At 42.8% G+C, this 24,439-nt stretch overlaps 1 protein-coding gene across 1 annotated transcript; it reads right to left on the bottom strand.

Moving 5' to 3' along the window:
• Positions 1 to 31: 31 nt before the first annotated feature.
• On the bottom strand, positions 32 to 23,143 carry NEMP1 (nuclear envelope integral membrane protein 1). Its single transcript, XM_004601629.2, has 9 exons — positions 23,011 to 23,143; positions 14,438 to 14,562; positions 12,432 to 12,651; positions 10,604 to 10,676; positions 7,147 to 7,240; positions 6,437 to 6,551; positions 5,529 to 5,754; positions 4,622 to 4,795; positions 32 to 3,527 (listed from the first exon to the last, which is right to left on the bottom strand). Exons 1-9 carry the CDS (start codon positions 23,135 to 23,137, stop codon positions 3,347 to 3,349), a joined length of 1,335 nt encoding a protein of 444 aa, XP_004601686.1. The 5' UTR covers positions 23,138 to 23,143; the 3' UTR covers positions 32 to 3,346.
• Positions 23,144 to 24,439: the final 1,296 nt, after the last annotated feature.

Below are 24,439 nucleotides of genomic sequence, written 5' to 3'. Positions count from 1 at the left end.
AAAAGCACATGTTCATTAAGAGAAACCACTGTAGAGTCTATAAAACTTTATTAAAATTGGGAATACTTACAAACTTGTACAATAAAAATGAAAAAATAGATAATAAGACATCGTTATTTTTTTCTTACAGAAAAGAGTGAAAATGAGACCCATGGCAAAGAGCCATCCCTGATTATTTTGTTCCTTTCAAACATTCATGAACATTTATTTTAAAGGACTTTAAAAATAATAACACTAAGGCATTACCCACAGGCTAAAATGATCTAATAATTCCTTACACCTGTTTCTTCACCAGTCCTAGACAACTGGGAAACTGCAGGCTTTAGTAATTCTAATGTTCACACTATCAGCTACTGATTAGGTTAACATGTTAACAATGTTGTCTGTGCGGCAGGGAAGCTCAGAGAAGGCTATTTCAACATTTTCAAGTTACTGTCAAGTGTGTGAAAAGAACAACAAACAGGAGTGAGGTGAGGGGAAAGAGCCCTAAGTCCAACATCTGGGGAGACTGCATGACTATTCCAATCCCGCTAAAGCACTAATTTTGCCATAAATCTGCTCTAATTCCCAGCAGACACAAGTTTTCATCAGATAAGGCACAAAAACACCCTTTCAAGGTTGTAACCCTCTAGACCCCAACTCAACAGCAACTGAATTCAAAATCTATCAAGAAACACCACGGAGTTACCACAACCACATAGGTTTCTGCAACAAGAATAATTTCTATTATGCCAAAACAGAAGCAATGGTTCATTTGCCTTGTAAAATGGCTCCTTTGCATTTATTATTTGATTTCATTGCCTATAAAACATAAAGACATAATAAATCTGTCAGGCTGTCTTCTCTTGGGTTCAGATAAAAACTCCTGACATTTCAATTTAAGGTATTATCTCATATGTCAGACCTGAGCCCAAAAGAATACAAAAGGACATTTCATTTCCTTTCCTCCTACTTCAACTTCCGCTACTCAAAGAAAAGTTTTATAAGTACACAGCCGGGAGCCATTGTTAATACAAATATTCATCTCAAATCATCTTTTTCTGGGACAACAAAAATACTCAGGGGGGCTAGGGATGTGGCTCAAGTGGTAGATACACATGCCTTGTATATGTGAGGCCCTGGGTCATATCCCCAAGATAGTACACCCCAACTAGCACCACGGGGTATGGCCCAGGTGGCCCCAGAACACTACCACGTCTGAGCTCTTCCAGAAGTGCCTGACCTGCAAACCCAGAAAAAAATTGAGGGCAACAGTGTAATTCATTTCCTAGTTTCTAGGAATATCAGAATCTAGAGTTTATCATCTGGCCACTCTGGATTCTTTCATTTATCATCTCTATCACATAGGTCACGTCTAACTAAGCTGGCAGGAACACAGTGAAAGAAAGGTAGGCCTCAGATATTTAATAGCACAAAATGGAACATTGGGACTCATAAAATGTCCTTGGTAACATACAAAAATCATCAAGTTGGGGAGGGAGAAATAAATTAATATTGAATAAAGTGGCTTACACAATTGTCTTTATTTTTAGTCACTGGGTCCACTGGTCTTATGAAAGCAATTTGAGTGGGGAAAGAGAAAGGAAAAAATCAGGCCAACTAAATTCTATTCCCATTAACGGGAACCATGTTCACATAACTTGGTCAGACATACAAGAGGCGATGGATTTCCGATGCTGATGAGACCCTGAGCCTTAGAGCCAATTTATAGCTTGATACTTGCCTAGCAAGATGCTGACATGGCAGCAGACATGGCTCCAATGTCCAGCCATTTCCACAGTTATCCCTTCAAGCCCTCCGGATGAGATCAGTCTGAGGGAAGAGACTATGCTGAAATTGCAAGAGCCGTAACTGCCAGAAAAAATTAAATGGAGGCTGAGTAGTGACCCAGGCAGCCAACTAAATAGTCAAAAGGGAAATGAGCAGCTTCTAAATGTTTACCGATAGAGCCGGGCAATCTCCAGGCACAGAGGAGCTGAGGCACCTGGGGCGGAGCCACGCAGGCAGGGCTGGGACACATGACACACCCAGGCGCGTCAGCTCTTTGAGAGAAGCGCTCATGCTACAGGACCCACTGCCACCGCCACTGCCCGTGGCCCAGTCCTGTAACCACCAGACAAGGAGTCAAAAATTGAGTTTGATTTCACTCACCCCAAATTCAAACACAGTGAAAAAAAAAAACCCACAAAACTGGTCTTGAGACAGAAACTACATTTCATTAGGAATTTACTTAAAGAGGAGAATTTCTCCCTCTTTACAATGCTTTCTCACTGAAATAAAGATATAATTCAGGAAAAGTAACCCACTGACAGAAAAATAGAGAACCTATGAAATAAAATTTAAGTTACTAACGAAGATCACTTCCCCTAACTCAGAGAATAATGTTATAAACCAAGAGGAAGAGAATATAAAGAAATGAAACAAATACTTCACCTGAACAGCCTTGAAAAGGCAAAAAGGACAAGAAGGAATGGGAAGAGTACAACTGTACTTTTAAAAGAAAACAAAGTTTAATTTAATAAAAAGTCCAAAAGCCCTACCCTACAGAAGAGTTTACAGGGATGTTCCAAAAAGCAAGTAGGGCTTCAAACGTAACAGATCTGAAAACCAATTAAAGCTCAACACAAGAGTTCCTAGGCTTTCATGAATAATCCATAGTAATATGTATATATGTATATATGTATGTGAGTGCACATATACATATATATGTGTATATATATATGGGCTATGGGGCATGTCTCTCTGGGGCACTTGCTGGTTCTAGATAGGAGTTTGTTACATTTAAAATACATACATATATTCATATAAAAAAAAAACCCAAGATGACAAAAATCCATTTCCCTTGTAAAACAGTTCAAGTACGAATTATTCAAAAATCACTGAAAATAAAACAGAAGTAAAAAAGAGGCTCAGATTTGCAGATTTCTTTCTGGAAGATGCTGCCTACAATCTAAGAACATTACTGTTACATGTAACACTTATTTCTGAGTTCTAGTAACAGAGGCAGAAATGTCAGGACCAAATCAAGTCTCAGAGAGGAGCCAGAGTGCCCTTCTTGCTGTAGCTTTAGCTGTGGCCATTCGGCTTCTTTAGAAACATGAAAGTAGTAGACAGCTTAACCAACGGGCAGCAATCAGGATATTCACTACTTTATCCTCTCTCCTTCCTCAGGCATCCCACTTCGATCAAGAACATTTCCAGAGGGAGGCCTACCCAGACCTCTAATTTTGGTAGGAAAATGTCTGCACAACCGTACCCGATTTAAGAGCTGAGAAATAATTGCACGAGATACGCAACCGGGACCTTGAGGTACCAAGCCAGTCCACATAAAAATTCTGACCACTACCTAGGTCAGGAAATGGTTTTGTGTGGTAGTGGGGGGCCAAAATTCAGAGTTCTCCTCCTCAGAAGAGGTTTCTTCATAGATATCCACCTGAGAGAGAATGCTCCCTAGTCCAAACTCCTGCTCATGGACAGAAACTTCATTTGGTGTGAGGTGGAAAGAGCCTTCCACAAAGTCGGCAAATCTGGAAAAGAGAGAAGGCAATACTCATTAGGACCTGCCCCTGTTCCTTCTGGGTATCTTTCAAAATGAAAGCAAATGAAAATCATTGGTATGCTCAGAGTCCAAATAATGTTGAATCTAGATTCAATAATGTTGACTAGATTCAACATTATTGAATCTAGTCAATCCTGATCCTGACAGGTGGAAAAGAGGAAAACTGGGATCATAGGCCAGCATACCCTGCTTAATAAGCACTAGCCTAGCACTTCAGCTATGAAGTGCTAAGGTTCCCTTAGTCATACAGAATTCTGATAAGAGAAGATTACAGAGCATTACATATTTATTCATGTTTATGGCCCTATAAGCTTTATATAATCAGTATTTCAAATTGGTACTTCACTTATTTATTGTACAACTGCTCCCAAACAAAGGAAGGGAAATAAAACAAAATTTTAAAATGTACAAATTAAAAACAATTTTTAAAAAATACACAGGATCAGAGAGATAGTACAGCAGGTTAGATGCTTAGCTTGCACATGGGGAGCCCAGATTTAATACCCAAAACCCCATATGGTTCCCTTAAGCTGCCAGGAATGATCCCTGAGTGCAGAGCCAGGAGAAAGCTCTAAGCACTATCAGGTATGGCCCCAAAACCAAAATAAATAAAAATAAAACAATTCCCCTTAAAATTGTCAGAGGGGAATTAATATGGTATAGGACCATCTCAATGTTACACTCAACGCTAAATAGATATAGGTCATTGAGGAAACAGTAAATAGGTTACTTTAAATAACATATGCATGTTTCCCTCAACTTCTCCGAAATAAATAGAAATCATGACTAAATAAATACCAAGTGGTTATCTAGAAGCATAATCTCAGTTAAAATTTTAGGTTAAGAGCCAGAGAGATAATACGGGGCTAAGGTGCTTGCCTTGCACACAGCCCACCCCAGTTCAACCCCTGTAGGGTCCACTGAGCACCAACAGAAGTGATCCCTGAGAGACCTTTGGGTAAGCCCTGAGTACCTTTGGGTATAACCCAAAAGCCCAAAAAATAAATAAAGCTAAGCTCAAAATTACTGAGAGATGTTTGGAATACCTGACCGAGAATTTACCTCTTTGGAGACTTAATCCGAGAAATAGTCTTCCAAGCAGAGCAGTCTGGGCTGTTACAATATTCTCGAAGATCTTCCAAAGCCTTTTTGGTCTCTCTCTCCCCCTGTATCCGATACTCTTCTTCTGTCAGGAGGCGAGGAGGGACAGTCTTTCCTGTGGCCTTACACACCTTTCTGTGCTCACCAAAATAACATCACGATCATTAATCAGTAATCTACAGTCAACCTTCCCTCTAGCTTCCTTCAGCGAGCCAAGCATACAAGTGAGAGCATGAACATTACAATGATGCTCTCACCTTCCCTTCCCAGGCATCGTTAGTTATAATGTGCCCAACAACTAAACTGTGAGCGACAAGTTAGAATAGTCGTATTATTCACTAATGTGAAAAAATGCACTTATTTCCCGATAAATTGTAAAATATTTATTTTCCAGTAGATGGAAAGACAACAGTAAAGTATTAAATCACAGTCCATTAATTTGGTCCCTAAATTGAAGCCATCACCTTCTATCTGTAACCTCAGAAATCTGTAACCTTCCATAGTCACAGTGTAAAGTGTGACTTAAATCATAACATGCTATGATTTACATTTTAAAAGTAGGCCTCCCCACAGCAATCTGAAAGCCAATGTTAATCTGAAACCAGGTGACCTGTGGTACGTGGTACAAAAGTGATAGACTTTGCACCACCTAGTGGCAACAGAACACATAACACTTTGCTGGATGCTTTTATTTTATATAAAATGACTAGAATAAAATTCTAAAAATGCCTATAGAAAAAAAATTTTTTTAAAGGAATCAAAGAATACTACAATAAATTTTCAATAGTACAGAGGCTTCCAGTTCAACATCTCTGTATCCTTTCGCTGCACTGCACACTTAAATACAGTTCCTTTGCCTTTCAGTCACCTGTAGGTAATGTACAGCCATTGAACAGGGTACTCCAGGTTCTTAGTACACAGTGCAATGATGATAATGGCAAGGGCAATATGTGGAATCTGGATGCCAGAATACATGAAACACAGGCCCATCAGCTGCAAGGTCCAGGTCAGCAAGTTGATACTTCGTTCATTTTCCAATGGTCCATACTTGTAGCAGATTGCAAAACTCATGAATCCAACTATGAAGATATAGCCTGGAAGGAGAATTATCAGAATCCACTATTTTTCATCTGTAATTGATAAAAGTATTTCATGGGAGCAGAGCAGGAGGAAACAGCTTTAAATTCAATATATTGCACCTACTAGGTCATTAAAACAGACTCAATTATTTATAGTTCCTTCATTTCTACAGTATATTTAGCTCCTTAAATTTCTGTCCTGTCAGTTGTCCCAGATTACTCAAATGGAGTATTTAAGGTACATGTTAAACAATTCTAGTCGTTTTTTTTTTAACATAAAAAAGTCCAAATTAATCACTTCTTAAAAGGTAGATTACAGGTTATTCTCAACCAAGACAAAATATTAGTTTTTTTATATATTACGCATCAATAGTCCTTAAGATCCCAAAGTGTCAACTTACAGTGTTTCAGAAAGATGTGTATTGTGTATAAATATAAATGCACTTACACTTATAAATATGTAAATATTTATAAGTGTAAGTGCACTTATAAATATCAACAAACCAATCCTTAGAAGCAACACAGTGAGAGAAAGTGACAATTCAGGGAATTAGACACAAATGAATAATCATTATTCTTTACAGTTAATAAAATGGTATGGAATGTTTAACTATTAGCAAGCAACATCATTTATAATCACATTAAGTACAACTGTTTTCAAACATATAAAAAGAAAAGCAAAACTAATCACACTTACTTAAAAGATACTGCCAGTAACACCTCCAGATCTCTTGTAAATTTTTAAAAACTAGTTGAATGAGGTACAAAGAAAAGGACCAGCCTCCCACCAGGATGACATAAATGGGACTTTTCTAAAACAGAAGAGAAGTGAAAACATAAAGTTACCACAAACATAAAAGCAGCAAAATGTAATTTTTTTAAGTCTACTAAAAATGCACAGGAAACACATTTTTGAAAAGATGTCCTTTACATTTTATATGGTAGAATCCGGAAAAAAAAAAAAAAGAGGGAAAATGAGATGCTAAATGACTTAAAGTCTGGCTATGTAATCAGCAAACAGGAAGGAGACCCTAATTTCCCACTGAGCACAGAATTTTAACTATAAAGGGAGAGTTTCCAAGTTTCAAAATGGAAAGTACCTTTCTGAATCAAGGAAAGAGTAGGATACTAATTTATCAGTCACCAGTGCAAACTTCAGCACTATAGGATTACTCAAAAGAACAGTCTTGGGGCTGGAGCAATAGCACAGTGGGTAGGACGTCTGCCTTGCACTCGACTTCCCAGCATCCCATATGGTTCCCTGAGCACCACCAGGTGTAATTCCTGAGTGCAGAGTCAGGAGTAACCCCTGTGCATCACCCGGTGTGACCCAAAAAGAAGAAAAATGAACAGTCTTGCAAACTATTCAAATTCATCTTAACCACAAGCAAGGGTTCTACTACATACCTTGGGCATGAATTTAGACAGTACGAAAATGACGATTAGTAGAGAAGCTACAATTCCCACACTCATCCCAGTGGAATAGTAGAAGATGTGGTTTCTGCAGAAAGAACATTTGTTTCATGACTATGAATGCATTCCTCAAATATGCCACTGCTCAAACTGAGACAATTATCCTAGTCAAGATAAGAAAAAGACCAGAGGCCAGAGAGCACAATGGGCTGGAGTGCATGCTTTGCATGTAAGAGGGTCTGGTTCAATCCCCTGAATACCACGTTGGGAGCAGGCCCTAAGAACCACCAACAGGAAAAAAAAAGAAAAAAAAAAAGGCTAAAGCAGTGAACTGCCCAAAAACTGAGTTCAGAAAACTAGACTGGGAGCTGGAAAAACAGTACGAAGTTTCGATTCCTGGCACTGTATATCGCTCCCCGAGGCCCACCAGGAGTAATCCCTGAACACAAGAGAAAGCCCTGAGCTAAGTCAGATGGGGTCCCCAAATAAAACAAAAGCCAAAAAAACTAGAGACTAATACAATGTGGTTGCGACCAGATTATGAAGATTAATATCAATTGGAGCCCTCAAATATATCCAAAAAGAGTAGTTTTACCTCCACCCTTTATCTTTCCATGGTTTCACTATCAATCTCAGTCTGAATGTATAATATCTTGAGAACCATATTCATATAACTTTTAGTAAAGCATACTGTTGTAATCATTCTATTCAGTCAAAATTTATTAATCTCTTACTAATTCATAAATTAAACTTTATCCAAGGTGTGTATGTATATGAAAAAATAAAATGCTTTGTATAGGTTTCAGGATTTCAGGACTTCACTGGGATTACTCGTGGAAACACAGTATAACTGTGATAAACCTCTGCTTAGTCTCCCATCATCTCTATCATCTCCCAACCCAACTTGGTTTTTGGGTTGTTTTTTGGTTTTTTGCAGGGAGTAAGGGAGCGAGGTTTGGACCACATCTGACAGGGTTCAGGTTCTACTCCCGGCTCTGTGCTCAGGATTCTCTCCCACTCCTGGAGTGCTGGGGTCCCTATGCAACACTGGCAATGGAACCAGAGTCAAGCAAGACACATAACAACCCCAATATTGTGTCCTTCTTCCCTTCCCTTTTTTTTTTTTTTTGATGGGAGGTGTATTTTGGGCCAGACTGGCAGACCTTCCTCCTGCTCTGTACTCAGGGATCAGTCCTGGTGAGTCTCAAAGGACCAGGACCATATGTGGTGCTGGGGAATGAACCCGTCAGACCTGTGCAAAGCAAGCACCCTACCCTAGCTGTACTATCGCTCCAGCCCCAACTTGCCATTTTTTTGTTGTTGTTGTTTTTTAAATATAGTCACCTCGGAACTTTTATTTTCCCTGGAGGGAACTCTGAACACACCCACCAGTGTTCTGGGGACCAAAGGTGGCAGTGGCAGTGGCGGGGAACAGTACTATGCTGCATGCAAAACAAGCACTTTAACCCCTGTACTCTCTCCCTCGGGCCTCAGAAGTGAGTTTCAGTTTTGGTTTTGCAGAGAGTGTGTTTGGGTCCCACCCAGCAGTGCTCAGAGTCTGTTCTTGGCTCTACACTTAGGAGAAATCCTAGTATGCTTGGAGAACCTTATGTGGTGCAGGGGATTCAAACCAGAGTCAGACAGATGACGGGCAAGTGCCTTATCCCTATTCAATCTCTCCGGTCTCCCTCTAAATCAATTTTGTTGCTGTTAGGTTTTGGGCCACATCCAGCAGTAGTCAGAGTTTACTCCTAGCTCTGCACTCAAGAATCACTTCTGGCGGGTTCATAGGACTATATGGGATGACACAGACCGAACCCAGCTTGGCTGTGTGCAAGGCAAGCGCCCTGACTGCCACACTATCTCCCCGGCTCCCCAAACCATTTTTTAAATAGAATCTTTCCTCTCAGGGCTGGAGTGACAGTACGGAGGACAGGATGTTTGCCTTGCAAGCAGCTGACCTATATGCATCTCATATGAACCGCCAGGAGTAATTTCTGAGTGAAGAACCAGGCATAACCCCTGAGCACCGTAGGGTATGGTCCAAAAAAGTGTGGGGGAAGGAGGGAGAAGAATCTTTCCCTCTGGGGCTGGGGACAGAGCTCGATGGGTTGGAGCACATACTTTGCAATGCTGAACCCAGTCCACAATTACAGCCCTGACACATGTTCACCAAGTGAGACTTAAAACCAAAACAGAATCTTTCTTCTGAGGGCCTATAGTTTTTCTGGGGAGAGAAGGGATAAAAATATTTCCCAAGTTTTGACTGGACACTGGAAGTGAACTGATTGCACAGATGCAAAAACCACACACTGGGCCTAGAGCAGAGCCCCTATTCCTATCCTAAGCTCTTTCCACCAGATAGTCATCTGTCCTGTTAGTGTTCCTTGAGATTCTAAAAATAGGAACAATTCCCACTAATCTTGCTCAAACTTCAAACTTAACTGTTAATCTTTCACTCAATAATCCACACAAAAAAAAATTTGTGTACCATGTACAAAATTAATGTTCATTCTACTTTTACTCAATATTTAATTATCTGTAATTTTATATTTTTACCTGTCAGTTTTACTATCTCAGTAAGTTCTTAAAAGGTAGACAGTGAATTAGTGATTGATACTTGTTTCATTAACATGGACTGGCATAAAACTCTAAACTCGGGGCTGGAGTGATAGCACAGCGGGTAGGGTGTTTGCCTTGCACTTGGCCGACCCGGGTTCGATTCCCAGCATCCCATATGGTCCCCCGAGCACCGCCAGGAGTAATTCCTGAGTGCAGAGCCAGGAGTAAGCCCTGTGCATAGCCGGGTGTGACCCAAAAGCCAAAATAAATAAATAAATAAAAAATAAAATTCTAAACTAACCATCTAAGATTGAGGGCTTTACTAATGGTGAAAAAAGTGGTGACGTATTGACTAAATCTCATCACATGATCAACTTAATGGGGTAATTGTATTATTGTCAATCTTTTTTTAAAAACAAAAAGATAAAATTCTGAGGCTGCAGACAGTACAGCAGTAAAGCACATGCAAGGCATGCAGTCAACCATAGTAAATTCCCCAGCACAGCTGATGGTCCCCTGGGCCTCAGGTGTGATCCCTGAGGACAGATGCAGTCTAACCCCTGAGCACAGCCAGGTGTGGCCCCAAAACCAAATAAATAAGTGAAATTATAACATAAATTAACCTGGTTTTGAAGTTTATACAAGCAGGGACCAGGAAAACAGCCCAACAACAGGCTAGAACACATGCTTAGCAGACCAGCGCCCAGGTTCAACCTCTGCCAGGAGAGGCCCTGAAGTACCAAGAGTTCCTCCCACCAAAATTAAATTATTCAAGAGCTACCAGTAAAGGCCCTTGAAAAGAGAATGGCAGCATTTAAAGTCCTTAGGAATACAGCCAAGCGGAATTGGGTCTGAACCTAGCCATTTACACCCTTGCCTTAGAACCTACCTGCTGAGCAAGTCTCCACAAAAAAATAGCATAAGTCCAAGGAGGAAAATGAGGAAGAGTTTGGAGTCAAATTCTGAAATAAATAAAGGCTTCTGTTTAATAAGAGAACCAGTTTAAAGCATTATAGATAAAAGGGCAATGTTGGCCAGCTATGGTAACTAAAATAAACCACCTAAACAGCACTGCAAATGCCACACAAAGCCTGGGCATTCTCCCAAAAAGAAAGTATAATTAGGTCTTTGACTAACCTGTATTTTCCTCAAGATTTTATTTTTATTTAAATAAGCTTTTTTGGAAGGCGCTCACGATTGCGCCGTCTGCACTTCACGCGATCACCCACCAGAGGTCTCTACCACTCTGGCTTCCAAGCCTTCAACTGCGAATGGGTTCAGGTTTGCCCAGCCCAGGGTCGGGCCCTTGGTTTTGGAACCGCCTACTTCTTCCCAGCACCACCACAGCACCCCTCCACTACAGCAGAGCTGCTGGAGAAGTCTCCACTCAAACACACCCCACATGCAAGCAAGGGGCCCCAACAGAAGCCCTTCACATGGCATACCACTTCCACCTTTGTGAGCAGTCTAAGGGGACCCACAAAGAGAATGAGTATAAGGGGTATAAAAGGGCACAAAAACTGGCCAATCCTCGTAGGGAGATAGACCAATGGGCTGGAGCACATGGCTGGCATGCAGAGGCCCCAAATTCAATCCCTAGCACCACAGGGTCCCCAGGGGTCCTGTGGCCCCTAACACTGCTAGGGCCAAGCAACTCTACTGGGAATATCGTGAGTAATGGCTCCTGGCCACCCCGAACACAACCTGGGAGATACTCCAATAAAGAAATAAAAAACCACAAAAATTCTATACAAAAAGCTCTACCTATTTCATAGTGAAAGCCAGGAATTTCAGTTAATACCATCCCAGGACCCTGGGCAATAACCAAAGAGAAAAATATTTTTAAGTCAGAGAAGGACCCACCAGGAGTAAACCCGGAACAAAGCAAAGAGGCAGAAGTAAGCCCAAGCACTGCTGAGTATGACATAAAAAAAAAAAAAATGCACCCCCCCCCCACACACAAAAAAAAAAAATCAGAGAATTCATCATGATATGGTCCTCCTCTAATACTTTCTGACACATTTAGAGAAAACTCCCAGTTTCACCAGTAAGTTTTATATTTATTTACAAATATATATTTATCTATTTACAAATACATATTTCCAAATATTTGTTTCTGAGGACTTTTGGGTTTTGAGCCACACCCAGTGGTGCTCAGGGACCCCCTTGGAGGGACTCAGGAGACCATCTGTGGTGCCAGGGAATTTGGCTGGCCTCATGCAAGGCACGTGCACTACCACCTGTACTATCACTCCAGCCCTCTACCAATACTCTTTTTACTTATAAAGGATTCATTTTCAGTTTCTAACCTTCAATTTTTATTTTTGTCTAATAGTCATATCTTCAAAAGTAGCTCTGTAACAAAACATCTGTCTTTGACTAGAAGTGCCCAAGGGACAGGAACACATCTGTCCTATAGACTGAAGAATAGCAAGCATCTCAGTTCAGGACCACTGGCAGTATGAGAAGTGCAGTCTTGACAGTTCTAAGTAAGGAGGCACTCAGAGTGACCAGAAGCCAAGCCTCAGTTCTAGGCCTGACAGATTTCGGGTGAGGTGGAATTTCCCTTGAACTGTCTGCAGCACTGGTATAGCCAAGTTATAATCAGCACTAAAATGGAGCTTTCCTGGGCTGCCATCATAGTCTCACTAATTATACCTCCAAAGTTCAGTCCCTCTCACTATAGACGCAATCAGAAAAATAGAGGTAAGACTTACTCCGGGTGACAGCAACACTGTACTTGGTGTTATTCTCCAAAATATTAACCTTGAGGCAGGTTTTTGTGCTGTATAGACCAACGTTAACATAAGTGTCATTTAATTTCTCTTTTAAAAAGGAAGAAACAAAATTCCAGATACTAAACTGCTCCAGCTCCTTCAGTTTATCTTCATTATCCACCTGGGTAACTTGTACCAGTTTGGAACTGTTGACTCGGATCTGTAACACAAGAAAAATCGGGATGACGAAAGAAGGAAGTAGAAATTTTAATTTTTCATAAATAGGTAAAAAAAAATAAGCTATGAAACCAGTGGCAACATCACATGGCTTATGAGAACTATAGAGAGGCAGTGGTATTAAAACCTAATTAAGTGGCCTGAGCAATAGCACAGCGGGTAGGGTGTTTTGCCTTGGCACGCGGCCAACCCAGGTACAATTCCCAGCATCCCATATGGTCCCCAAGCACCGCCAGGAGTAATTCCTGAGTGCATGAGCCAGGAGTAACCCCTATGTAACGCCGGGTGTGACCCAAAAAGCCAAAAAAAAAAGATCATAATTAAGAGGCCAGAGAAACAGTACAGCAAATAAGGTTGTTACCTTGCATGTGGCCAACTGGGGTCTGATATTCAGCACCCCATATGGTTCCCACCAAGAATGATTCCTGAGTGCAGAGCCAGGAGTAAGCCCTGAGCATTGCTGAGTGTGGCCCAAAAGCAAAAAAATTAAACATTAAAAAATAATCAAATAAAACATAATTGAACAGATCCTGTTCACACTACAGAAAGGCAGCTGTTTCAGTGGCATCAACAATTGTTGAAAACATGATCTGAATCTACAATCAGGCTAAGGGAAAAAAGACTTTCAAGCAGAAAGAGTTATCAATGCAACTATTTATGAAATATCATACAAAGCCATGCTCTAGAAAATTAAGAAAACTGTCACACATACACAGCCCTGAAAAAAAAAAACAACAGAAAATGACAGACTGAGAAGTTTAACCCTTTGTCACAAATCAGTGATTACTAGAAAATGTTGGTTATAATATGCTCTAGATAGAATATGATTTGTTTGGGGGGGCCACAACCAACTGTGCTCAGGGCTTACTCCTGGCTCTGTGCTCATGGATCACTCCTGGCAGGCTCAGGGGACCATATGAAGCTCCAGGAATCCATCCCGCGTCAGCTGCATGCAAGGCAAGTGCCTTGCCCACTGTACTTGTAATCTCGCCATCCCCAGAATATGACTTTTATATTAGAAACAAGTAACTTTTTAAAATTACGACAAGCCCACCCTTATGTTTCTGATGGGAATGATACATGTCCTCATCAGTAACTATGCTTAGAGGAGCAGCAGCATGTACAAAAGGATTCATTTGTTCAAGCAGTGTTACAAGCAGATACCCCTGCTAAAGAGTGTTTGCAGCAGCATGGCAGAAGAGTTTATATCCAGACAGGCTCGCAAGAGTTTCCTGCCCAAAGAAGGCATAGGACCTTTAAAAAGAATGAGGTGTGTGTCTGAGTGTAACAGGAGAGAAGGGAAGATGAGGAGGAAAGCTGTATCTTTGGGAAAGGGAGGACACTGACCTTAGTGCCAAATATTGTAAGCTAGTTAAAAAAGTAGGAGAGGGGCCGGAGCGATAGCACAGCGGGTAGGGCGTTTGCCTTGCACGTGGCCGACCCGGGTTCGATCCCCGGCATCCCATATGGTCCCCCAAGCACCGCCAGGAGTGATCCCTGAGTGTAAAGCCAGGAGTAACCCCTGAGCATCGCTGGGTTGTGACCCAAAAAGCAAAAAAAAAAAAAAAAAAAAGTAGGAGAAAAGAGAACATAAAGTAGACATAAATGAGTAATACTTTTGGAAAAATTCAGAGTATCTCAAGTCTAGTAAGCCTGCTAATAATGCATTTTGTGTGTGAGGAGAAAGTTGTTTGGGGGCAAAAAAGCATCAGAGTACTCACTAACCACATCAGTCACAGAAGCTGCCCGCGAGGAAGGCCTCCAATTACCTGTATCCGCGTCCATATATCATGCCACTTGGGGACAAACACGTTTTTGTAACAGAATTGTTGGTCGGTATTGCTATTATAAACTTGTGATTCCTGGAGCATGACCAGATTTACATCAATTCCAGCTTTTTGGAAAGAAAGGGAATAAGAAGTAAGTATAACAGAACAAGGTAAGAACTATAACTCATTTCATAAAATAAATTACACCGACAACTTTCTTAAACTTGCAGTTAAAATACTAGTTGACTGAAAAACAAGAAAGCTGAGGTAAGAAATAAAGCTGTCTAAGAAACTTCTAAGGAACTAGGGATGTAGCTCAGAGGTTAAATTTAAAAAAAAGCTTGTCTTACAGGTGTGAGGTGTTGGGTTCAATCCTTGTAACCACAAAAAACAAGTAAATATAAGAAAAATTAGTAAGACAGTCTCATTTGTTAAAAATATTAGAGTCATTTTGACGAGGGGCCAGAGTGATAGTTACAGCAGGTAGGGCATTTGCTTTGCACATGGCCTACCAGGGATGAAATCCAGGCCTCATGCATGCAAAGTATGTGCTTAAAATCTGGTGATCTTTCTTTCTAGCCCAGTCTAAAATAGTTTCGAGATTAAATGAAAACTAATTTTGAAGTTAAATTCTAAAATTCTAAATTCTCAAATCTAAGAATAAAATCCGAAATGCTTAGAATAAAACATAGGTGTGTAAAGCCTTGGAAACTTGAACTTCTCAATGGTTTGTAGATACTGTCACTAAAGCATAAGCAAAGAAAACAATAGATAATGTGTGTGTGTGTGTGTGTGTGTGTGTGTGTGTCCAGGTTTGAAACTGAGGTTTTCACCCATATAAGACATATAGCTCTACTCCTGAGCTACATCATAAGCCTACAGACTTAATAAACATTTACAATTCTAATTCTGGGGTGCTGGGAAGAGAGTACATCAGACAGGGTGCTTGTCTTGCTCACAAACAACCCTGTTCAATGCCTGATATCCTGTATAATCCCTGAGTCCTGCCAGGAGTGATCCCTGAGCACAAAGTCAGCACCATTTGTGGCCAAAAACACAAAAAGTTTTTAATTTAGAACTCTGGAAGGTGTTGAAGGGTAGAGCTCATGCTTACATGTTATGAGAACCTGCTTTTGATCCCTACGGAGAGAGAGAGAGACAGAGACAGAGACAGAGAGACAGAGAGAGACAGAGAGAGAACACATAATTAACTTTTATCAATAAACACTAGAAAAAAAACAAGCTAGGCAGGGAGATGGTTCAAAGGGGTGAAGTGCATGCACTAGACTCTGAGCTTGCTGCCTAGTAACTACATGGCCCTGCAAGTATCCCAAGGTGTAGCCCTGAGCCCCATCACTGCAAGGCTGGAGCAGCACCACATTGCTAAGTTTAAGCACCAAACTAATGGTCACCGAACAGGAGTGATCCCTAAGTGCAGAGGCAGGAGTGAGCCCAGAGTACAGGCAGGTATGGCTCTATAACCAATAAATAAATTTAAAAGCAATTCATAAAATGAGAGAAATATTTGCAAATATTTTTCAGAGAAGAGTCTAGTATCCAAAATATGTAAAAAACTATCACTCAGGGGCTGGAGCAATAGCACAGCGGGTAGGGCATTTGCCTTGCACTCGGCCGACCCGGGTTCGGTTCCCAGCATCCTATATGGTATCCTGAGCACTGTCAGGGGTAATTCCTGAGTGCAGAGCCAGGAGTGACCCCTGTGCATCGCCAGGTGTGACCCAAAAAGAAAAAAAAAAAACTATCACTCAACATTAAAAGAAAAATAACCCAGTCATTAAAATGGGCAAAGTCTTTAAACAGATAAGTCACCAGAAAAGGTATGCAAAGGGCCATATGAGCATATGAAAAAGAAGTTCAGGGCCGGAGTGATAGCACAGTGGGTAGAGTGTTTGCCTTGCGCGCAGCCGACCAGGGTTCGATCCCCGGCATCCCATATGGCACCCCAAGCACTACCAGGAGCAATTCCTGAGTACAAAGCCAGGAATAACCCCTGAGCATCGCCAGGTGTGACCCAAAAAAAGCAAAAAAAAAAAAAAAAAAGAGGGCCGGAGCGATAGCACAGCGGGTAGGACGTTTGCCTTACATGAGGCAGACCCGGGTTCAATCCCCGGCATCCCATATGGTCCCTCAAGCACCGCCAGGAGTAATTCCTGAGTGCAAAGCCAAGAGTAACCCCTGAGCATCGCTGGGTGTGACCCAAAAAGCAAAAAAAAAAAAAAAAAAAAAGAAGAAAAAGAAGTTCAACATCATTAGTCCTTATAAGAATGCATTTCAATACTCATTAGGATAGCAATAAAAGAAATGATAATACTACTGAAGAGGACATTGGTACCCTCACACAATGTTAGTGGGAATGTAAATGAAGTCTCTTTGGAAAACAGTTCCAACTCTTTGGGCAACTCCTCAGATATGGAACTGGAGAGAGTACTGGGGTAAGGGTAGGCAGCCTTGCATGCAGCCAACCTAGATTCAATCCCCAGATCACATAAGGTCCCCTAAGCACTGATCTCTGAGCACAGAGGCTAAAGAGTAAGCCCTGAGCATAGCTGGGTATCACCCAAATTACTCCTCCAACACAGCCCTGAGCCATATGAACATAGCTTTGACTTGACCCAGTAATTCCGCTCCCTATGACACACCCATGAGAATTTAAAATACAAAACACGTGTCCACACAAAAACTTGAATAGGAATATTCACAACCGCAATGTCCATAATAACCAAAAAGTAAAACCATGAACAGGCATTGATAGATGATGAACAAAATGTCATACAACCACAGAACAGAATGCTACCCAGCTACAAAAAAGTACTGACACACGGGGCCAGTGAGATTGTACACTATATTATTGTACAGATTGTAAGCGCTTGCCTTGCACACAGCTGACCTGAGTTTAATTCCCAGAACCCTCATATTGTGCCTCAAGCCCTAGCAGGAGTGATCACTGAGCAGAGTCAGGAATAAACCCTGCCTAAATACCACCATGTGTGCCTAATGGTGAAAAATTATAAAGTACGATACATATGACAACATGTATGAACCTTGAAAAACAAAATGCAAGAAAAAAGCTAGACAAAAATTAATATATACTTATTCCATTGACATGAAATGTCCAGAAAAGGAAAATCCACACAGAAAGTAGATCTGTGGCTATAGGGGGCTGAGAAAAGATGAGCTCGGGGGTGACTGTTAGGGGCTCATTTTGGAGTGATGAAATACTCTTAAGTTAGTGAGCGGTGGGGCTGGAGTGATAGCATAGCGAGTAGGGCGTTTGCCTTGCACTTGGCCAACCCGGGTTCAAATCCCAGCATCCCATAAGGTCCCGAGCACCGCCAGGAGTAATTCCTGAGTGCAGAGCCAGGAGTAACCCCTGTGCATCGCCAGGTGTGACCCAAAAACAAAACAAAACAAAAAAGTTAGTGAGCGGTGATGGCTGCACAAATTTGTGAATAAAGTAAAAAGTAGAGATAGTAAGTTTCATGGAATGGAGCAATAGCACAGAGTACCGCAGGGCGTTTGCGTTGCACGCCGTGGACCAGGGTTTGATTCCTCTGTCCCTCTCAGAGAGCCCGGCAAGCTACCCAGAGTATCCCACCCGCAAGGCAGAGCCTGGCAAGCTATCCATGGCATATTCGATATGTCAAAAACAGTAACAAGTCTCACAATGGAGAAATTACTGGTGTCCGTTCGAGCAAATCGATGAACAAGGGGATTACAGTGCTACAGTAAGTTTCATCGTATGAGAAATATATTTCAATTTTTTTTTCATTAGTTTTGAAAATGGAGAGGAGGAAAAAGTGTTCCTTGGCTCTCTTAGGTTTCTTTAGCTGGGTCTGCAAATTAAACTGTCAAGTAATTATTCATTTAGATTACTTTAGGTCATACCTGGTGGCACTGTAGCAAGAGCTTGGGAGAGGGAATACTACTGCCTCTGTTGCTCAGAGTCACCCTGTGGTGCTAGGGAACGAATTCCAGGCTGAGTTTGACAGACCTGGAGGAATATGATAGGCTGAGGAATACTGGAGTCAACTGGGAAAACCGGGCAAGACCTGTAGATTAGAGTTCCTTTTAATGTCTCTCTGTCCTCAGAGAAAAGATTCTCCTTTCCTCCAGGTTTAGCTAAGGAGGACACTGGCTCACCAGAGGATTTTATGGCCTATTTCAGGGCAGGAAATTAGAGTGACTTTCCTGCTTCTGCTATTTTCACATTCTCTCAGCCTAATCAGTGCTAACACACTTTGGGGATAACAAGATCTGGGTTCCACCTACAAATTTTTCACTAGGGTTTAATCCCATAGTAATTTGGGCTTCCTCCAAGTCTATCTTTCATAGAATGAAACCTTTAAAAGTTCTATTGACCTTTTTATCTCACTAGCAAGAACACAAACATATTAAAAAAAAATCTTATAAAGATAGGTCAAGAACTGGTTTTTAGATAGTACAGCAGGTAGGAGATTTGCCTTGCACCTGGTGAAGCCGGGTTCAATCACTGCCATCCTATATGGTCCTCGAAACACTGCCAGGAGCAACTCCTGCGTGCAGAACCAGTAGTAACCTCTGGGCATCTCTGGGTGTGGCCCCCCAAAAAATACCTTTTTATTCTTCTGGAAAACACAAAGAACTTTATGCTAGAGCCAGAGATTGTACAGAGGTAATGTGCTTGCCTTATTCAAGTGGTCGATCCTAATTCAATTCCTGGCACTACATATGATCCCCCTGAGCACAGGCAAGGATCACTCTTAAGCACAGAGCCAGGACTAGTTTCTGAGCACCTCTAAGTATGGCCACAAAACAAAACAAGTTTATCTGAAGCTTAAAATCTCTTTATTTATAAGGCCAGGGATAAAACTCAGCAGTAGAACTTGTGTTTCCCAAATATATTAGGCCAAGATCAATCCTTAAATAAATAAATAAATAAATACTGCTTTAGGGTCGAGCAACAGCATCAGGCAGGGCATTTGTCTTACACTTGACTGACCCAGATTGGATCCCACATATCCCATGAGTACTGAGTACCTCCAGGCGTAATTTCTGAGCATAAAGCCAGAAGTACGTGCTGAGCGCCACCATGTGTCACACAAAAACTTAAAAAAATAAAAATTTTAAAATCCCAAAATTGGGGATGGAGTGATAGCACAGCGAGTAGGGCGTTTACTGACCCAGGTTCAATTCCCAGCATCCCATATGGTTCCCTGAGCATGGCCAGGGGTAATTTCTGAGTGCAGAGTCAGGAGTGACCCCTGAGCATTGCTGGGTGTGACCCAAAAAGAAAAAAAAAATCCCAAAATAAAATAAAATAATTTTCAAATTCACAGAGGTCTACATATATAAATTCATTAAGAATGACATAAGGAAATGCTGCTGATACAAAATCAAATGAGATTACTTCTCCTAATGAGTGGTGAAGAGTACTGGACTCCTGAGAGGCAATGAGCATATTATATACATACATATGTATATTTTTTTTTAATTGGGGAAATCAGAAAGATAGTACAGTGGTAGGGCATTTGCTTTGGCCGACCCAGGTTTAATCCCTGAGTACTATCAGGAACAACCTGGGAACGTAAACCCAGAAGTAAGCCCTAAGCACCACCAGGAGTAGCCCCAAAACAAATAAAATTAAAGTATTGTGGGGCCTGAGAGTTCAGGTAGTTCAGCAGATGGTGTATTTGCTTTGCACACAGCAGCTGGGATTCAATCCCCAGATCCCACATAGTCCCGGGGCACCACTCAGACGTCATTCCTGAGTGCAGAGCCACGAGTAAGCCCTGAGCACCGCTGGGTATGGCCCTAAAACCAAAATATTAAAAAAAATGTTGAGGGATCAGAACCATACAACAGTAGGGCACTTGCTTTGTACCAGGCCAACTTTGGTTCAATCCCCTGCATCACTACGGCCTGCCAGGAGTGATCCCTGAGCACAGAGCAGGAGTAAACTGAGTACCGTGGGTTGTGACCTAAAAACAAAAAAAAATTTCAATTTATTAAATAAAGGGTTTTGTCTGTGACATGTATATGCCTTGCAGGGGTGAGATCCTGGGGTCAATTCCTAGTTCTAAAAGAATATCATTTTGGATTTGGGGTCGCACCCAGTGGTGCTCAGCTTTCAGTTTGGGGGAATCCTAGGGGGTGCCAGGGATTGAAGCTGGGTCAGACCAGTGCAAGGCAAGCATCCTACCCTCTGCACTATCTCTCCATCCCCCCCAAAACTAAACAGAAGTCTGCTAGAATCTTTTGCCTCTGAACGGAATAAACAGTAAGAGTTGGGTTTGTTATAATTCTTATTAATTGCACTTGCCAAAAAATCTAAAATAAACACATTATTTTCACAATCTAATTTTTTTTAATCTGCAGAAAAAAAAACATCCTATGTTTTAAAGTACACCATTTTTACATATCTCTTTTGAGTTTTGAATGTTATTCAACATTAAGTAACTATCACGTTCATTTTCGGTACTACCACCTACCAACATTATCAGGCTACAAAAACCAGTATCTTGGAATACCCTTCTCCAAGCCACGGAGACCCTACTACTCTCCATAAAGACGCCAACAGTTGCTCGAGCACCATGCAGAACCTCTTTCACTTTCACTTTCACGTGCACACTCTAAAACCCAGTGTTAGCGGTGAAGTGCATTCAAATAACAAGTACCCCTCCAGATGTTACTCAGGTTACTGACCCTGGAAAAAAATCTTACTGGAACTCTACTTCTCCAATCCCGGGTCCACAAAAAAAAAAAAAAAGAAGAAGAAGAAGAAGGGTTTTTCACCTCCGGGGTCCACCAGATAGTATAGCCAGTAAAGCCTTACACGGGGCAGACCAGGGTTTGAACCCCATCACCCCAGATGGCTCCCCAGCCCTACCAAGAATGATCCTTGAACACAGGACTAAGTCCTGGTATCATGGGTATAGCACCAAAAAATAAAATTTTTTAAAAATTACAATTCAGATTACATCTCTGGGTCCAGAGAGACAACCTTAAAGTTTAAAGTTACGGGCAGGGGGAGGGGGGAAGAGGAGGAAGAGGAGGAGGAGGAAGAGGAGAGGGAGAGAGGGAGAGAGAGGGGGAGAGAGAGAGAGAGAGAGAGAGAGAGAGAGAGAGAGAGAGAGAGAGAGAGAGAAAGAGAGAAAGTGTTGTAGCTAAAGATAACAACCCTAAATGCTAAATGACAGCAGGAGATAAGCAGCCCGCATCGAGAGGTGAGAGAGGAGGTGAGAGAGCACTTGTGTTCACAAGATACTTAGTTTCATAGTTTCATTCCACTCCCTCCAGTGGAAGTTAGGAAGACGAGCTTATTATTTTCTGTTGTGTGTTTAATGTGAATTTTAAGACAAGGAGGGTAGAAGTTGTTCTGCAAACACTGTCTAGGGCTTCTGGATCCGAGGAGACACATGAAAGTTCCATGCCAGCTTAAAGCCAATCCTCCTGCAATAGGCATTAAGTCATTTTGCTTGGGGGCGGAGTGACAGTACAGCAGATTGGTTAGAGCGCTTGCCGTGAACGCAGCCAAGCCAGGTTCGATTCCGCCAGCCCATGAGGTCCCCCCAAAACTACCAGGGCTGATCCCTTAGCGCAGAGCCAAGCATAAGGCCTGAGCCCCACTGGGTGTGGCCCCAAAACCAAAAATAAGTCAGCATAAATTAGCTTGAGGATGGGGCTGGAGTGATAGCACAGCGGGTAGGGCATTTGCCTTGCACGCGGCTGACCCCGGGTTGGATTCCCAGCATCCCACATGGTCCCTAGAGCACCGACAGGAGTTAAATTCCTGAATGCATAAGGCAGGAGTAACCCCTGTGCAATGCTGGGTGTGACCCAAAAAGCAAAATATATATATATATACATATACATATGTGTATATATATATATATATATATATATATATTCTAAGGATAGGTATCCTTAGGAACTTGATTCAAATTGCTTGAGGTTTGAATCAAGTTCCTAAGGATACCTATTTCCATGACAACGGGCATGTCTATCTTTCTGTTCGTTCGTTTTAGGAACCCGGAACATAACGGGTCGGCCCAGGGGGGCGAGTTGGGGGTGGGGGTGGGGTCAGAATCTTACAAGCACCGAAGCCGACAGAGATCACAGCGCTCCGGGGCGGGGAAGGGGGGGAGACTCTGTCCTGTGCAGCCCCCCGAGTCCCGGGAAGCGCGTCCCTCGGTAGGTGCTGTTGTTCAGGTGCCTAAGGAACGTGCGGGGCTCCCTCTCCACTGACAGCTCGGCCGCCCCGGAACCGTCCTGGGTGCCGGGAACCGGCCCCCCACGACACCGCCCCTCGCCCGGCGCCGGCCTCCCTCCCCGTGCCTGCCCGGGCGCCAGGCTCCTCCCCACTCGGGTCCACTCCCCCGGGGGCCACCCCACCCCCGCCCGGGGGCGCCCAAGCGCCCAGAGCCGGACCCCTCGGGCCAACAGCAAGACGTCGCCCACCACACGCCCGAGCCCCTCCGGCCAAATAACGGCCGCGCGCCTCCGGGCCAATCCTCACTTTTCTAAAAATAACCCCGCAGCACCCGCCCCCTCGACAGCTGCTGCCCGGGCGGTACCTGAGCCGCAGACCCAGCAACCGGAGAGAACCAGGAGCAGCCACACTGCCCTCCGGCCCCCGGCCCCCCAGCCCCAAGGCCCGGCACCAACTGACGGAGAGACCGCCACTTTCATTCCTCCCGCCATGGTCGCCTCACGCCGCCTCCTCCTCACGTGCCGCCCCTCGGCAACTGAGCCGAACGGGCAGGGCCAGCAGCCAATCCGCTGCGAGACCCGGCCCCGCCAACACGCGCGGTGGGCGGGGATTCGGGCGCTCAGTTCCTTACTGACCTTACAAGTCCCGCCCCTTAGCAACCGCCGGGAGGGGGCGGGAGCAGTTGCCACCCTATTCGAAAACGGGTTCCCACATTCGCCATGGAGACAGGAAGATCCCGCCTCTTAACCACACGCTTCCGTCTCCAGTTTATTTACAACGGGTGCGATTGACTGTAGCCCTGGCCAGTAGGAAATCAGCATGAGCGAGGCCTCCTTGACCGAACTTGATATTGCCACTGACACTGTCTCAAGTTCCTCTGTTTTCATCCTGTCCCCTCTGTTTTCGGTCCATCTTTTTTGTTATGGGAAATTTATAATTGAAACATATTTATGGGTTTAAATGTAAGTCCCCTGCATAATCCTGAAGAAAGCAAGTTTAAGACAATTGTGTCTTCCAAACTCAAAAATGACTAAACATGGGAGTCCAAAACATCGTGTGTGTCAGTGTTTTTTTTGTTTTGGGTTCTTTCTCGTTGCTGTTTTGTACTGAATCACCGTGAGGTACACATTTACAAAGTTATTCATGCTTGGGTTTCAGTCCTACAATATTCCAAAACTCATTCTTCCACCAGTGTACATTTCCCACCACCAATGTCCCCAGTTTCCCTCCCGCTACCCCATTCCACGGCATGCCTGTAGGGCAGACACACTTTTCATATCCAGGCATTAACATTTTTAAATAGAGTCATGGGGCGGGAGAGATAGTGCAACATGGAAGGTGATTGCCTTGCACGGTTCCAACCCAGAGCTCAAACCCTGACATGCCTAGAGTATAGCCAGGAGTGATCCCTTAGCACAGAACAGAATTTAGCCCTGAGTACCGCGAGTGTGGACTCTCCTCAAAAAAAATAAATACATTTCAAAATGTAGTCATAGAACCTGTGACTAAAAGGCTTGATTGCCGTGACCACATATGGTACTTGAGCAACAATAGGAAAGAGATCCCTATATACAAAGCCAGGTGTGGCTCCAAACCAAAAATGAATAAAAGGTATAAAAATTTGGAGGGAGGGTCTGAGAACAATAGCACAGCGGGGAGGGCGTTTGCCTTGCACATGGCTGACCCAGGTTCGATTCCCAGCATCCCATATGGTCCCCTGAGCACCGCCAGGGGTAATTCCTGAGTGCAGAGCCAGGAGTAACCCCTGTGCATCACCAGGTGTGACCCAAAAA

This window comes from Sorex araneus, chromosome 2, assembly GCF_027595985.1.
Source record: "Sorex araneus isolate mSorAra2 chromosome 2, mSorAra2.pri, whole genome shotgun sequence".
NCBI classification, from domain to species: domain Eukaryota; kingdom Metazoa; phylum Chordata; class Mammalia; order Eulipotyphla; family Soricidae; genus Sorex; species Sorex araneus.
This window is presented reverse-complemented; position numbering and strand designations above follow the sequence as displayed.